This window comes from Oryctolagus cuniculus, chromosome 12 (assembly GCF_051225735.1).
Source record: "Oryctolagus cuniculus isolate XC-2025 breed Fujian yellow rabbit chromosome 12, ASM5122573v1, whole genome shotgun sequence".
Lineage (NCBI taxonomy): Eukaryota > Metazoa > Chordata > Mammalia > Lagomorpha > Leporidae > Oryctolagus > Oryctolagus cuniculus.
In genome coordinates, this window is record NC_142878.1 from 54246508 (window position 1) to 54262892 (window position 16385).

General features: G+C 44.0%; 1 protein-coding gene and 1 long non-coding RNA gene across 2 annotated transcripts; both read right to left on the reverse strand.

Moving 5' to 3' along the window:
- Positions 1-336: 336 nt before the first annotated feature.
- LOC100354555 (epididymal secretory protein E3-beta) lies at positions 337-3875 on the reverse strand. Its single transcript, XM_089309999.1, has 2 exons — positions 3593-3875; positions 337-1485 (listed from the first exon to the last, which is right to left on the reverse strand). Exon 2 carries the CDS (start codon positions 1466-1468, stop codon positions 1028-1030), a length of 441 nt encoding a protein of 146 aa, XP_089166125.1. The 5' UTR covers positions 1469-1485; positions 3593-3875; the 3' UTR covers positions 337-1027.
- Positions 3876-7209: 3334 nt separating this feature from the next.
- On the reverse strand, positions 7210-14429 carry LOC138844657 (uncharacterized). Its single transcript, XR_011380823.2, has 2 exons — positions 14296-14429; positions 7210-7450 (listed from the first exon to the last, which is right to left on the reverse strand). It is a non-coding gene; the product is annotated as an uncharacterized LOC138844657 (long non-coding RNA).
- Between the last annotated feature and the right edge of the window lie 1956 nt (positions 14430-16385).

Consider the following 16385-nt stretch of genomic DNA (forward strand, 5'->3'; position numbering starts at 1 on the left):
TGAGTCAAAGGTTGAAAATGAAAAAATAAAATACTTCATTGAGTGCCTGCTATGAGTAGGGAACTATACACTTATGTTTCATATTCAATCTCAGTGGAGCTAAGCTGCCAACACAATCAAGGCTTGTCATGACTTGTCTTCTATTTAGCACATAAACATTTACGCCCCCACCACACATATAAACATATCACATACATTAGACACACACATAAAATACACCTTACACATATCCACAACACAAATTATAGCCAAGTGTAGTCTACCACATATATCCATACTAACCATACTAAACATCCAACACATATTGTGCATATATAACATATATAAAGTCACACATATTGGAATTGTACAATTTATTTTGGGAAGGAAAAAATCATTCTTTTTGAACAGATATAAAGATGTCAATATCTGGGAAAATCCTGGGTTAGTCAATAAAATATGCCCTATGAACTGACTCTTGAAAAACTGTAGGAATAAATTAAGTAGATGACAAAAGAGATTCTAGGCAGAGAAACAACATAAGCAAAGTTAGACTATTAAGAAACCATGGTGGCCGGCACTGCTGCTCACTAGGCTAATCCTCTGCCTTGTGGTGCTGGCACCACAAGTCCCGGTCGGGGCGCCGGATTCTGTCCCGGTTGCCCCTCTTCCAGGCCAGCTCTCTGCTGTGGCCAGGGAATGCAGTGGAGGATGAACCAAGTGCTTGGGCCCTGCACCCCATGGGAGACCAGGAGAAGCACCTGGCTCCTGCCTTCGGATCAGCACTGGCCGTGGCGGCCATTGGAGGGTGAACCAACGGCAAAGGAAAACCTTTCTCTCTGTCTCTCTCTCTCACTGTCCACTCTGCCTGTCCAAACAAACAAACAAACAAAAACAAAAAAAACCATGGTATGCATAACTTGAAGTTATTGGAAAATATTGACATAGAAATACAAAGTAGGGAGAGGCAGAAGTTATTTGGGTAGGCAGGGCCCATCACTGGGAAATACTGAATATGCTACCAAAATCCAGGGAAAAGGCAGACATTCTAGTTGTCGATAACTTCTATCATCTTCATGTCCTCTATGGCATTAACATAGCCATTCATATTACAATGGAATTCAACATAGTTGAAGCTCCTGCTCTCTGTGTAGCTATTTTTGAAATGCTTCCGGTAACACGTGAGTACTTTGATGGGACTCTGGGTCCACACGTATGCGTTCCTGTGGCGGTCATTCCAATGGTTACGAACACACAAATGTTCAAGTTGGTACCATGAGATATAGACGAACACATGAGAGCTCTGGTCTTTCAGAATTCGTCTTCCTACCATGACAGCATCACACTTGTACGTGTCAAAGTTCCAGTTCGTACTGAGGAAGTGTTCTTTCATGAATTGGCTCTTGGACATGTCACTGCTGTGTACAAGCATCCTGCACTGGAGGCACGCCAGGGTAAGAAAAGTGACCCAGACCTTTGGAGAGGACATGCCAGTCTCAGGGGCACCTGTGTTCCCACAGGGGAAAGAGAGGAAAGCATTACTGAAGCACTGCCTTGACAGCTGAGCTCCATCTTAAAATACTTTTTCTTGTCACTGCAGGCACTTGGCCTTCATTGTGCTGGTAGGCTAACAGGCCACATGATAACTCTCACCAGCTGATAAAGACCATCAGAACTAAAAGTGTGTTGTAGCCTCAGTGAGCCAAGCACAAAGTTGGGAAAATAGATGAGATTTATTTTGTGAATTCTAGCCATCTCCTGTCTATCCTGTCTTCCATCCAACCTAAAAAATAAAAAAAAAAATAAAAAACCTCTGTCCAGCTTCTTTTTACCAGATAAACGCTCAGGAGACCATCTGTGCAGAGAAAATGGACATAGAGATTATGTTAAGGGGCCAGCGCTGTGGCAGAGCAGGTTAAAGCCGCTGCCCGCAGTGCTGGCATCCCATATGGGCACTGGTTCTAGTCCTGGCTGCTCCACTTCCGATCCAGCTCTCTGCTATGGCCTGGGAAAGCAGTAGAAGATGACCCAAGTCCTTGGACCCCTGCCCACATGGGAGACCTGGAAGAAGCTCCTGGCTCCTGACTTCAGATCGGCTCAGTTCCGGTGGTTGCAGCCATTTGGGGAGTGAACCAGCGGATGGAAGACCCCTCTCTCTCTGTCTTTACCTCTCTCTGTAACTCTGTCTTTCAAATGAATAAAAATAAATATTTAAAAAAATTATGTCAAGATAGTGGCGAGGATTGCCACCGACTAAGGGAATGTAGACGATGAGTGACCACCTGGGAGAGATTGCCTTGGCAGGAGGCTTTTGTTCTCTGTTGAGGCACCGCTCTGGGCGAGCAAGTATTGAGACTAACACTTCCCTCAAAGGAACCACTCTTGGTCATGGCAGAGGGAGTTGAGTTGCCTGAAAAGGTCTCCCCTCTTTTTTTTTTTTTTTTTTTTTTTTTTTTTTTTGACAGGCAGAGTGGACAGTGTGAGAGAGAGACAGAGAGAAAGGTCTTCCTTTGCCGTTGGTTCACCCTCCAATGGCCGGCGCGGCCGGCGCACCGCAATGATCCGATGGCAGGAGCCAGGTGCTTCTCCTGGTCTCCCATGGGGTGCAGGGCCCAAGCACTTGGGCCATCCTCCACTGCCTTCCCGGGCCACAGCAGAGAGCTGGCCTGGAAGAGGGGCAACCGGGACAGGATCCGGCGCCCCGACCGGAACTAGAACCCGGTGTGCAAGGCGGAGGATTAGCCTAGTGAGCCGCGGCGCCGGCCAAAGGTCTCACCTCTAAGCCAGCCCTCTGTCCTCATTTACCATGAGGAGTGCACCTGGCCCTACCCAAACCTCATTTAAGCTCTGAGCAAGAGTGTCTTGCATGGGCCCAGTGCTTGTGAGAGCTCCATCACAGATCTGCGAGCATCCAGTGAGAAAACATGTATGCGAGAGCACTTCTGAAGGTGTAGAGTCCTTACATAAGACACAGAACCAGGACAGATACTTTCTCGTGTGCAAAACCCTTCCCCTGGGGGCCGGCGCTGTGGCACAGCTGGTTAAAGCCCTGGCCTGAAGCACCGGCATCCCACATGGGTGCTGATTCTAATCCCAGCTGCTCCTCTTCCGATCCAGCTCTCTGCTGTGGCCTAGGAAGGCAGTTAGAGGATGGCCCAAGTCCTTGGGCCCCTGCACCCACGTGGGAGACCCAGAGGAGGCTCCTGGCTCCTGCCTTCGAATCGGCGCAGCTCCGGCCATTGCGGCCATCTGGGGAGTGAACCAGCGGGTGGAAGACCTCTGTCTCTACCTCTCTCTGTAACTGACTTTCAAATAAGTAAAATAAATCTTTAAAATTAAATAAAAAACCCTTCCCCTGGTCACAAAGTCCTAACCTGATGAGAATGCCAGGATTCGAGCTGCTTCAATGCATTATGCTGTGGAAGACTGACTGGTGGACGGGAGAAAGGCTGGAGCAGTGGCATGAATGTTGAGTTGAAATTTTGGCTTCTGTGTCCTAGGATTTGCATGACTTCTCTTTCTTAATCCTGCTATCTAAAAATTCAAACAAGCTCTTGGTGGTTTTTCTAGGCCTTTCCCCCAAGCATCCCCAGTGTCAGTCCTTCTAACTCACCTGGTTCCGATTCAGCGTTCAGGTCACTGGTTGCAGTGGTATGTGGATCCAGGTGACGAGTCTGCCTCTGTCCCCTTTTCTTAGTGCACAAGGGATTTGCCGCAGTGGAGCAAGGGACGGCATTGGGAGAGCCGGTTAGCAGTGTGGGAGGGAGAGTGGGGACAGTGTTATTGTTCAAACTTGTATCTTCTCATCTGGCACACTTGGGTTCACTCTGAGAATAGCCTCAAGCAAAGGTTTCAAACATCAAAGGCTGACTGCTAGACACAAAGGAACTGCAAGACACTCACAAGTATGGCCACAGAGAGGAGTTTATAGGGGGAAGCTAAGGATCTGGCTCCTAAAACAATCGCCTGATAAACTCCTGGGGAATGATCCCAGAATGGCGAGGCCACGCTCTGTGGGTACTTCAGGAAGGAAAACCACTCACGGAAGTGTGAACTGTGAGACCCTCATGGAGACGGGAAAAAGTACATAGTCAACATCTTTATGGATAAAGTGAGACACATGAACGCATTTTCTATCAATACTTTCAAGGTCTGTAACTCGCTTGAGATTCTCATTGGGCCATCTTGTTATTCCAATGTTGGGGGGCTCCATTTATATCCGGACATCATCTTCAAACTCCACCTCACATCAAGTGTTGCTTGAATAACAGAGAATCACGCGTTGATAGGCTGGATAGGGTTGTCTCAGAGCAAGCCTTGCACATCCTCCTGCTCTGTTGTTCTTTGGGTTACGAGGAAAGCATTAAAGAAAGAATTCTGGGCATGTGAGTTCGCATGGCTTGAGGGATGATCCTGAGGAAATGTGAGATGGTTATCATGTGCCCCTATACCCAAAGCACTCTCCAGCGAGTTCGTGAGTTCATGTTATCGACTGAGAATCAAATTAAAGGACTGAGGTGGGAGGGAGAACACGTGAAGAGGCAGGTAAAGAGATCCATAGCTTTTCATGGCATCATATGCTATGGTATACTACAGAGCATCAGCGAGTAATTTTGAGAATTTTATGAAGCAATGCATATGAAAGTAATTCCTAAACAATAAGCCCCAGTATTGTAAAACAGCTGGTTAAACTGCTGCCTGAGAAACTTGGATCCCATATCAGAGTGCTGGTTCCAGTCCCAGTTGCTCCACTTCTGATCCAGCTCCCTGCTAGTGTGCCAGGGAAAGCAGAAGATGGTCAACTTACTTGGACCTCCGTCACTTGGGAGACCCAAATGGAGTTCCAGGCTTCTGGCTTTGGCTTGGTCCAGCCCCAGCTGTTGTGGTAATTTCAAGAATGAACTAGTGGATGCAAGTTTCCCTTTCTCTCTCTCTCCTCCCCTCCCCTGTTGCTCTGCATTACAAATAAATAAATAAATTTTTAAAACAGCAACAGCAGAAACAAAAGCAATACAGTGTTATGGTTATCTATTATTGATAATATTTATATTTGGGGTTATTCTACCCCAGGTGTTTCCAAAGTCAATTAGTGAATCTATTTTTTCTCAAGCAAGTGCTATTCCACTTTTTTAAAAAATATATTTATTTATTTATTTGAAAGTCAGAGTTACACAGAGAGGAGAGGCAGGGAAACAGAGAGAGAGGTTTTCCATCTGTTGGTTCACTACCCAATTGGCCACAAAGCCCAGCGCTGTGCTGATCCGAAGCCAGGAGTCAGGAGCTTCTTCCAGGTCTCCCACATGGGTGCAAAGGCCCCAGGACTTGGGCCATCTTCTACTGCTTTCCCAGGCCACAGCAGAGAGATCAGAAGTGGAGCAGCTGGGTCTCCAACCGGCGCCCATATGGGATGCTGGTGCTTCAGGCCAGGGCATTAAACCGCTGCACCACACAGCGTGGGCCCCAGCTATTCCACTTCTGATGTGTAAAATTTTTTATTGTGAACCCCAAACATATGTCCACGAATTGCACTAAGACAAAAGTCCTAATGCCTCTCAGATGGAAAGCAACCTATATTAAACTGCAGGGAACAGAATTCCTTCATATTTGCAGGTATTAGCGACCACCAATGCAGCCAGGAGGGTGAATCTAACATTTTTCTCTAAAACTGCTTAATGAGTATGCTTCCTAGATCCCTAACACATTTACTAGCTTAGATTGTGGCTTCTGATTCGAGTTCTTAATGACCTATCACCTTTTGAATATAAATTTTAATTCACTTGTCAATCATATTCTTTATTTAAATTTTTCTTGGTGTTTAAGTCCTTTCTGTAACTGATTGTTACTTCGCTTCGTTAACCACTATTTAACTCTTAAACAGTTCTACAATTATTTCTCATAACCAATAGTAATGCCAGGTCTCCTCTTGCAGATGACATAATGTCTCTGGGTGCATTAACCAGGGATCCATGGAGTTTCAAGGACTCCATGGAAGGAATTCTTAGAGTTCATGAACTGGTGTTGTGAAAAACTCACATCTTTGTCTTCACTAAGCCACAACTGAAATTCAGCAATTCCTTCATTTATGAAGGTTAAAAAAAAAAAAAAAGGAATAGTGGATATTTTCTGATCAGTTTATAGTTGTTGCAAATATCTAAAATATCACTTTACGTTGACCACTAGTTCAAAGTTGTGGTAGCAATTACATTCACATTTAGATTTTAGTATTTGATGTATTATTACTTTACTATACTACAAATAAATCATTTGATACTTGATTTCTTCTGTAATTGAATGTATTTTTTTATTGTCTGAAAACCATTTTTATTGTACTTTTGTTCTCAGTTACACATTCTGGTATTGCCAGAATGTTAAGGTGGGGTGGTAGCATTGTGACGCAGCTGGTTAAGCTACCACCTATGACACGGGCATCCCATATGAGCACAAGTTCAGCAGTTAATGTTCCTGAGAAGGCAGCAGAAAATGGCCCAAGCACTTGGGGCCTGCCATCCATGTGGGAGACCCAGATGCAACTCCAGGCTCCTGACTTCGGCCTGACCCAATCCTGGCCATTGCAACCATTTGCAATCATCCCTCCCCTTCCCCCCACCCCGCTTCTCTCTGTAACTTGGTCTTTCAAATAACTCTTTAAAAAAGTCAAAGGGAAAGCCGGCGCTGGGCTCACTAGGCTAATCCTCCACCTTGCGGCACCGGCACACCAGGTTCTAGTCCCGGTCGGGGCGCTGGATTCTGTCCCGGTTGCCCCTCTTCCAGGCCAGCTCTCTGCTGTGGCCCGGGAAGGCAGTGGAGGATGGCCCAAGTGCTTGGGCCCTGCACCCCATGGGAGACCAGGAGAAGCACCTGGCTCCTGCCATTGGGAGGGTGAACCAATGCCAAAGGAAGACCTTTCTCTCTGTCTCTCTCTCTCACTGTCCACTCTGCCTGTCAAAAAAAAAAAAAAAAAAAAAAAGTCAAAGGGATATATGACCCAGAAAACTTGACACCCCTCCCTTAGGGGATGACAGAGTAACATACTGGAGAAAATTGTGATCTCTGACAACTTGTGTGCCATTTTTGTAGGAATTATCAAGGGAGAGGGACATAAAATTCTTTGTTCTTAATTAAACTGCATTGTTCTCACAGCTTAGTTGTACCTTAAGTAAACCTGTTTTGATTGCCTTGACAGTTATTACGTTAATAACACAAACGGGATGTAAATATTACAAAGAAAAAAACAGCATACACCAGTTGCTTTTATTAAGCTTTGGTTGAAATAATGAAGCCCCAGAAATACACTTGTATTTTCATAATTCTCCAACCTTCAAATCAAGTTCTAATCATTTCTCTTCTCTCATTCTTTCCCCTCTGATAAAGATCTTTCCCAGAAAGCATCATTGACCAACCATTCAGTCAAGCTTGATTGTCCCTTTTTTATGGAAATATATTTCCTTGTTTTCCTTCCAAGCTCTTGCCCCTTTTGAAATAAGAAACAAAATAGAGACATAAGTAATGTGCATAAATTTAAAGTGAGAGAGTAAATATACTTTCATGCATAAGTGTGACCTCCCCACCAGGAGAAAAGCTCCCCATGAGAGGGCCCAGGAGGAGAGAGTATGTGGAAGAAGGCAAGAGAAGGACCCAGAGCAGCAAAATGGGCAAGAGACCAAAAGATGAAGGGCCATTTCCACATGCAATGCCCCCTGGCTGGGAAGGGTGTGGGCCCCTAATTGAATATACAAACAGGGTGGAGCTTGGGTGGGGTTTAGTGTGGGTGAGATTTTCTAGTTTTATGGCACCTCCACCTGGAGTTTAACTTCTGGTTTAGTTTTGGTTCATTAGAGCATCTCCTTCCTGGTTTCAGATGAGACACAGGTGTGTCATGGGAAAGTGAACGAATCAGACTGACACGTAAGGGAATGGAATTAAAATGGAGGGCTACGAGACAGAGATTGTGAGAACATTTCCCAGCTCATGTATTTGTCAATAACTTCCCGCCTAGTCCCCCCATATTGCCTTGGCACAGGAAAACGATTGGTCTGATCCCAAGTTAGAGGGAAAATGTTTACTACTAAGCATCTAAGAAAAGAAATACTTTCAGCAATATCTGAGCAACATAGGGGACCCAAAGGAGAAATGATCAAGCTAAGCATACAAGGAGTTCATTGTTAAATTAAATTTTTTCCCTTCCTTAGGCTTTGTCATCGCAAAGCGCTGGGCCAGCATTCCCATTAGGAGTTGTATTTATTTAGAAATTTGTCAGTAATAAGCACAAAGTTTCAAAAGGACAAACAGAGTAAAAATATTAGCAAACAAAATGGGTTTGAGTCATGAACCTAGGCCTGAGGATAATCAAATAATCATGGAGAACCTGATGATTCTTTCTGGAACTTTGTTGCCTGTTATCTTCTTGTGTGTGATTGGAATTTGGAATTCCAGTGAAATTTGTTACTCGATAAACTAAGGGGTCACTAGTACAGCACACCCCAATAGTCAGTAATGTTTCCATTGCTGGCAAGAGGCTGAGAGACGTAGATAATGGCACTGTCACTCCAGGGAATAGAGGAAGCGAGTAAGGTGAACACACAGGCCTGACTAGTCATCTCGGAAGAGCTGTCTACATCAATGACCTCTGCTTTGCTTCCTAGAAACTTTTAGTTCTAATTTGTTCACAAAAGTGCAGGTCTAAGGTCTAATCAGGAGTTGGTGCCTTCTATAAATGACATACATTTTCCCAGGATCAACTTCTTAAAGCTTGGCAGAGCAACGTTAGTTGGCAGGACCTGATACTGTCCTTTCTTTTTTTTATTATTATTTTTTGACAGGCAGAGTGGATAGTGAGAGAGAGAGACAGAGAGAAAGGTCTTCCTTTTGCCAGCACAGGGCCCAAGCATTGGGCCATCCTCCACTGCCTTCCCTGGCCACAGCAGAGAGCTGGCCTGGAAGAGGGGCAACCGGGACAGAATCCAGTGCCCCGACCGGGACTAGAACCTGGTGTGCCAGCGCCGCTAGGCGGAGGATTAGTCTAGTGAGCCGCGGCGCCGGCCACTGTCCTTTCTAAGGATGCTGGAGAGAGTTCTTCTGTAAAAGTCTCTTCCAACAGACAAAATCTTCAGGTAGCAGGTAGTGGTGTTTAACCTATTCACCTCTCAGGAGCACACTGTGGAAAGATTAATCTACCACAATGTAATTCTAATCTATAGTTATAATTATCACTTTGCAATAATGATGTATCTCATCTTTGTTAATTGAAGGTCAAAGAAACAGGGAGAAAAATGTATGGGACATCCAGTGATGATTGCAAATGATCCAAGTCCTTGTAATCAAAAAGGGGTAGATCTTAAATTAAAAAGTATTGAAGATAAGGTATTTGACTACAATTGCAATGTTTCTGAAAAATTTGCTACTTGAGCCTTGAGAGTACAGTTTGTGCATTCTACTCATCTGGATGTCTAGGGATGATGAGCATGATGAAAACGTTGTGAGAACAGCCAAACAGCACCCATAATTTGTGTGGTGAAATGGGTTCCTCTGTCATTGTTGTACTCAAAGGTAGCTTCCCAGGTGGGGGTGGTTCTTTCAAATAGAATCTTTGCCACTGCTGAAGCTGTGGCTGCTCTACAAGGAAATGCTTCAAGCCAACAAAAGAACATACAGAAAGACTAAAGGCTATTTATACCCATGTGAGGGAGGTAACTGGACATAGTCCTTCCTTCAAACCTTGAATCTCTCAGGTTTGTCAAAATTGTCAGGATCTGTTGGCTTTGGCATTCCAGGGTTGAATTTAGGGTAGCTGGGGCAGGCTAGTTAAGCACTTCCAGGCCACCTTTAACATTTTCCTACCAATAAATACTGTTTCATAAAGGTAATCATGTTTTCTGTAGCCCATGACTTAAGTCATGTTTGGTAGTTAATAATAGAAATTTCGTAGAGTCTAGCTGGATGGGCTGTCATTTTGTTCAAATAATAGCTTTCAAAAATCACAAAATCATTAGTTCTACATTCCTGTTTTTTGGGTTCTGCTGCCTAGTTTTGAGTCTTTAGTAATTGTTTTAAGTTCATCAACTGGAAATTTTCCAGCTGAGACATGACAGAGATTGTATCAGCGGGGTTTGAAAGGCAGCAATTTTTGCAATATAACGAGCAATGTGATTTCTTCTAGTTCCCATAGAGCCTAATTTTTAATGGCCTGGAATCCAGAGTAGCAGGTTGCTCTGTTTCATAAAATGAATTTTTTACATATGACCCATTATTTATTTTGCTTCATTGGAAGTAAGAAAATTTCTCTGCTTTCATAATATTCCAAAATCACGAGCGGCTCCAAATTCATATCGGCTCTCTGTAAATGTTAGCAACTTCCCACTGGCAAGAAAGCAACCTCAAGTAAAGGCAAGCAGCTCCCTCTGCTGGGCAGAAGTAGCTGAAGGCCGTGGGGCTGCCTCCAGCATTTCAGAGGGAGTGGTACTAACTCACAGCCGTCTGTGAGCCAGGACACCTCAACATTGCCCAAGGCTTTTGAATAGTCAAAAGTTGATCCATTAGTCAGTTGGGCAGGTGGTGTTTTGTCCAAGGAAAGAGGAAGGAGGGTGGCAGGATTAAGATTGTTACAAAAGAGAGTAACATGAAGCAGCGTTTAGTGGGATTTTGTTAGCCATGAGGTGGCTTGAAGAAAAAAGATGTTGAGTATAGGGCGCAAAAATGGTCAAGGGCGATCCCATCACATGACTATTTTTTTTTTAACAGGCAGAGTTAGAGAGTGAGAGAGAGAGAGACAGAGAGAAAGGTCTTCCTGTACCATTGGTTTACCCCCTAAATGGCCACTACGACCGGCGCGCTGCGCAGATCTGAAGCCAGGAGCCAGGTGCTTCTCCTGGTCTCCCATGGGGTGCAGGGCCCATGCTCTTGGGCCATCCTCCACTGCCTTCCCGGGCCACAGCAGAGAGCTGGACTGAAAGAGCTGGGACAGAACCGGTGCCCCAACCAGGACTAGAACCCATGGTACCAGCGCCACAGGCGGAGGATTAGCCTAGTGAGCCGTGGCGCTGGCCCTCATGATTATTTTTAAAAGATTTATTTTTTTCTTTGAAAGGCAGAGTTAGTGAGAGAGAGAGAGAGAGAGAGAGAGAGAGAGAGATCCTCCATTCCCTGGTTCCCTGGCCAAAGCCAGGAGTTGGGAGCCAGGAGCTTCATCTGGGTCCCCCACATGGTTGCAGGGCCCAAGCACGTGGGCCGTCTGCTGCTGCTTTCCCAGATGCATTATTAGCAGGGTGTAGCTCAGAAGTGGAGCAGCTGGACCTGAACCAGGGCCCATATGGAATACTGGCATCTCAGGTGGCAGCTTAACTCTCTACGTCACAATGCTGGCACCCCATGACTATTTCTATGGTGGATTTGACCAATAGGGTTATAACAGGCACCACCTTCAGACAAGGTTGTTAACCACAGTCTAGTGGATCTAGTTGCTGACTGTAGTACCCGATGGGACAGTACTGATTGCTATGTATTTGTGTTAGGGTTAGCAACATATTTCTGTCTTTTTTCATACACAAAAAGAGTTGAAAACCATGTTATCCACAGGCCTGGGAATTTAATACTCCCTTTTTTAATCTATCAAAAGCCACCATCTTCAGTGTCTTTCTTTTTTTTTTTTGGACAGGCAGAGTGGACAGTGAGAGAGAGAGACAGAGAGAAAGGTCTTCCTTTGAAGTTGGTTCACCCTCCAATGGCCACCGCGGCCCGCGCGCTGCGGCCGGCGCACCGCGCTGATCCGATGGCAGGAGCCAGGAGCCAGGTGCTTTTCCTGGTCTCCCATGGGGTGCAGGGCCCAAGCACCTGGGCCATCCTCCACTGCACTCCCTGGCCACAGCAGAGGGCTGGCCTGGAAGAGGGGCAACCGGGACAGATTCCGGCGCCCCAACTGGGACTAGAACCCGGTGTGCCGGCGCCACTAGGCGGAGGATTAGCCTAGTGAGCCGCGGCGCCGGCTAATGTCTTCTAAAAAATAGAATGTTTTGTGGCTAAAGCAAAGCATGGAGAAGTGGGGTCAGTGGGAAAAGTTAGGGAACCACTTGTCACCATAACTAGCAGGTCCAAGAGACCCATGGAATTGGCAGAAACTCTAAGATTCCTTGTGTCCTTTCTGGACCTAAATATAGTCCATTTTCTAAAATTATGTGGCCTACATATTTCACTTGGGTTTTGCCAATTGTACTTACTCCTTGGATACCTTATAATATTTAGTAGCTAGGAGTTTTTACAAGTTTATAATTTCTCTTTCACACGTTACCTATGTTCAAGGGAGAGCAGCAGAGGAGGACATCCACATATTGCAGTAAATTGGAGTTATAACGGAAAATTATGTCTTCCAGTTCAGTCTTTAGGACTTACAAAAAAGAGGACTTTCAATATAGCCCTGAGGTACTACTGTCCAGGTAAATTTTGTTGGCCTTCCCAAAAGGAGCCAAAAAGTTATTGGCTGCCTTGGTCAACTGGGATACTAAAGAATATTCTATATGAATCAACAATAGTGAAGAATTTGCTGCCAGTTGAGTTAAGGTAAAAAAAAAAAAGTGTATCTATTGGTTTGGGACACCTGGGTGCCAATTATAATAATATTATGATATTATCTATCTTATTATCTATCTTATCTATTATTATATTATCCATCGATCTTGGGCAAATCACCACCCCCAGCCATTAGGGATTTGTTATTGTTGTTTAGTTGGTTTGGTTTGTCTTGTTTTTGTTTTGCAGTATTGGGGTGTTAAAGGGACTGACACATGGGATGATGAAATTAGACCTGGTGTTTTGCAATCTTTAACAATGAGTTTAATGTCCAATAGTGCTTCTTTGTTTAAAGGTACTGGTTAATTCTGAGTAATGGTTTTGATTGCTTGATTTGAATCTTAATAGTGTGTACACAATGAAACCTACTTATATCTTTTGACAGTTTTTTCCATAAATAAAAGTTTATTTTATCAAATAAAAGGAAGCTAAATTTTGTTTAACTCTGCAGCAGAAAATGACTTAGCAATTGAAAGAATTAGCAGAACCAGAGGACTCTACGGTTGGTCTAATTTTATCTGTTTCTTTTCAAATTCTAAAATTATTTTCCCTTTTTGGACAAAAGAGATTCCTGCACCATATTTTTCCAAACATTGCACCTTCTTCATTGCCAAGAAGGTGAAGTGGAACAAAATTAGTAAGTAGAAAGAAATTTCCTGCAAAGGACTGAGATGTAAAAGTATTAGGTAAAGACATGAAAACATTTTTGAGGTTTCTTAAGAAATCCCCACTATTGCTCCAAAGCAGGTGACATTTAAAATCACTGGGGCTAAGGTTGACAGCATTGCTCCAGTATCTACAAGAACTGTTAGAACCTTACTCTCACAATCCAAAAATAAATTCCCTTCATTGGATAAATGGAAGAACTCATAAAAGGCCCTGTTATTTCTCAGAGCCCCATCAGTGGGCCTGTTTGCATACCAGTATCATGCTGTTCAACTTACTATAGCTATAAAGTAGGGTTTATTTATTTATTTATTTATTTGAAAGTCAGAGTTACACAGAGACAGAAGGAGAGGAAGAGAGAGAGAGAGAGAGAGAGAGAGAGAGAGAGAGAGGTCTTCCATCTGATGGTTCACACTCTCCAATTAGCCACAACGGCCGGAGCTGTGCCGTGTCGGCATCCCATGTGGGCAATGGTTAAAGTCTCGGCTGCTCTACTTCCGATCCAGCTCTCTGCTATTGCTTAGGAAAGCAGTACAAGATGGTCCAAGTCCTTGGGCCGCTGTACCCACGTGGGAGACCCGGAAGAAGCTCCTGGCTCCTGGCTTCGGATCAGCACAGCTCCAGCCATTGCGGCCAATTGGGGAGTGAACCAGCGTGCAGAAGACCTCTCTCTCTCTCTGCCTTTTCTCTCTGTGTGTAACTCTGACTTCCAAATAAATAAATAAATCCTTAAAAGAAAAAAAAAAAAGATTAAGCTGGGAGGTTTGAATGTTCCTCATGTGATTTGCCTACAGGTTTAAAAATGTCTTGAAATGGAACCATGATGTTTAGGTGTGTGGCTGGCTGGAGCCCTTGAAGGCAGACTCTCTTTTCATTCTTTACAATGTGGGGGTCCTATTCCATTTCTTAAATCAAGTGCACAGATGAAGCATATATATAAAACAAGAGTACTCATCAGGAGGGTTCTATCCTTTAAAAACAAATTATCAAGGAAAATCAGAGAAATCAAACAAAAAGGAGAGGAAGATTCATTGAAGCGGAAGGGCGACTCATGGGAGAGGGGAGGCAACAGGCTCCTAAGAGGGTCCATACCGCCTGGGAGGTTTTGCTTTGAATTCTACTTTTTAGACACCATGTTATCTCCACCTGAAAAAAAAAAAAAAGAAATTTAATGAAACAAGACTTCTGGGGGGAAAATATTTCACTTGGATGCAGCAAAGGGTTATAACTAAGGATGCGCAAGTTATAAAAAACATAGGCACACATCGGGGAAATCAGGAGAGTTTTTAAAGACAGAGAAAGAAAGAAACCCAAGTCAACAGCTTAGAGATAAAGCTCATTGGTCTCAGGAACTCACTGAAGAAGTCAGAATCACTATTTTATTGGTGGAAACAGCCACTGATTGCTATCCTGGTTTATCTGAAATACTGTGGGCAGAGAAAATTCCTGAGATAAGCTTATTACAAGTAGGCATGTGGGTATTTCAGAAATGCGCATAGGAGAGGTGAGAGCTTCTTTATGGTTCTTCTCAACTCTAATTTGGTGAGGGTTTTGACATAAGGGACTCTATTCTGCGTTGTTGCCTTCTGCTGGCTAGATGGACATCATGCACAAGGCAAGGTACGGAGTGCAACATGTGTAGCTCCCCTGTCCCTTTGCTCAGCGCTTCCACTTATTCAGCAACTTGGAAGCTCATCAGATCTTGTCCAGGAGATTCATAGACCTTAATTTCCAGTTTCCTCTTCCCTTTACAGAGGTCAGTGGGGAGGGCTCAAAAGTCCTACTCTGGGGCAGGTGTTGTAGCATAGCGGATAGAAGCCACAACTTGCGACACCAGCATCCGTATGGGCACCAGTTTGAGTCCACTGCTGGTCTATTTTCAATCCAACTCCCTGCTAATGAGCCTAGGAAAGCTGTGGAAGATGGCCCAAGTGCTTGGCTCCCTGCACCTACTTGGGAGACCCAGAAGAAGCTCCTGGCTCCTGGCTTCAGTCTGGCCCAGCCTTGACCATTGTGGCCATTTGGGGAGTGAACCAGTGGATGGAAGAGCGTGCGCGCGCTCTCTCTCTCTCTCTCCCTCTCTCCCTCCTTCTCCCTCTCTCCCTCTCCCTCTCCTTCTCCCTTCACCTCTCCAATTCTGCCTTTCAAATAAATAAATCTAAAAGAGAAAGAAATAAAACATCTGGCCCTCTGATCACTTGGTCTTTCCGATGACCAACCTCATTTTTGTTCTCAGCCTCATCTTGAGGCTGTTTGAGCCCCTACCCTAAATATCCTCAATGGCATAAACTCAAAGTGATTAACAGGGGATTGTGATGAAAGCAATCCTATTATTTAGTAAATTCCAAGGTTTTCCAATTCTTCCCTTAAGTCTGATTATTTAAAATGATTTTTGATTATGAAACAGAATGTGGCTCCAACTTAAGTTAGATGAAATTCCAAAATTGCGCTACCCCAAATGGAAGTTTCTTTAAAGAACGCTGTTGCAGTATTAGAAATATCAATGTCAAAATGCCAAACTGTTCCTCACTAAGCTGTCAACCCAAGAAAATCTCTACTTTCAGAAAACTTTCACATTCTTTTAGTTTGGATTTAGTCCAGGGACAAGGACCAAATACCTTTTGTATTATACTTCAGTTACCAGCTCCGTGATTTCTGGATGGCGCAAGGAGAAGATTCTCTTGTCATCCTTCCTTCCCACTGGAAATATACACATACAGACACCTGCTGGAAGAAAATCTTTCCCTGAGTCAACTTTGACTCTGTCACCAGGAGCCTGTGAATGAATAGATAGATAAACAGGAAAAAAGAAAGAAATTTTGATTTATAATTTGTGGAAGTATTCAGATGAAGAAACTAAGCATCTATAGACAGTTTATGTAACAATTTAGTAGGGGCAAGGGAGAAGGGAGAAAGGGCTTCTACCAGAAAAATGGACTTCAGGGGAAGATAAATGGAAAATTTGGATAAAGTTTATTTACACAATTTACATGCAATATCTCCCTTCTGGAGATAACCTTGCAGGCAGGTTCAATGTAGCTGTATCGACAGGCTGTTCTGCTTTAGTTAGAAGAGGGAATGGGAACTTCTTGTGAGATTTCTTTCTGTATCTGCTGTTCAAAAATTTAGACACTTTCTCTCTCTCTCTCTCTCTCTCTCTCTCTCTCTCATACACACACACA

What these genes read in the sequence shown, in the direction of transcription:
- LOC100354555 (XM_089309999.1), bottom strand. Translation starts at nt 1,468, where the DNA reads ATGTCCTCTCCAAAGGTCTGGGTCACTTTTCTTACCCTGGCGTGCCTC.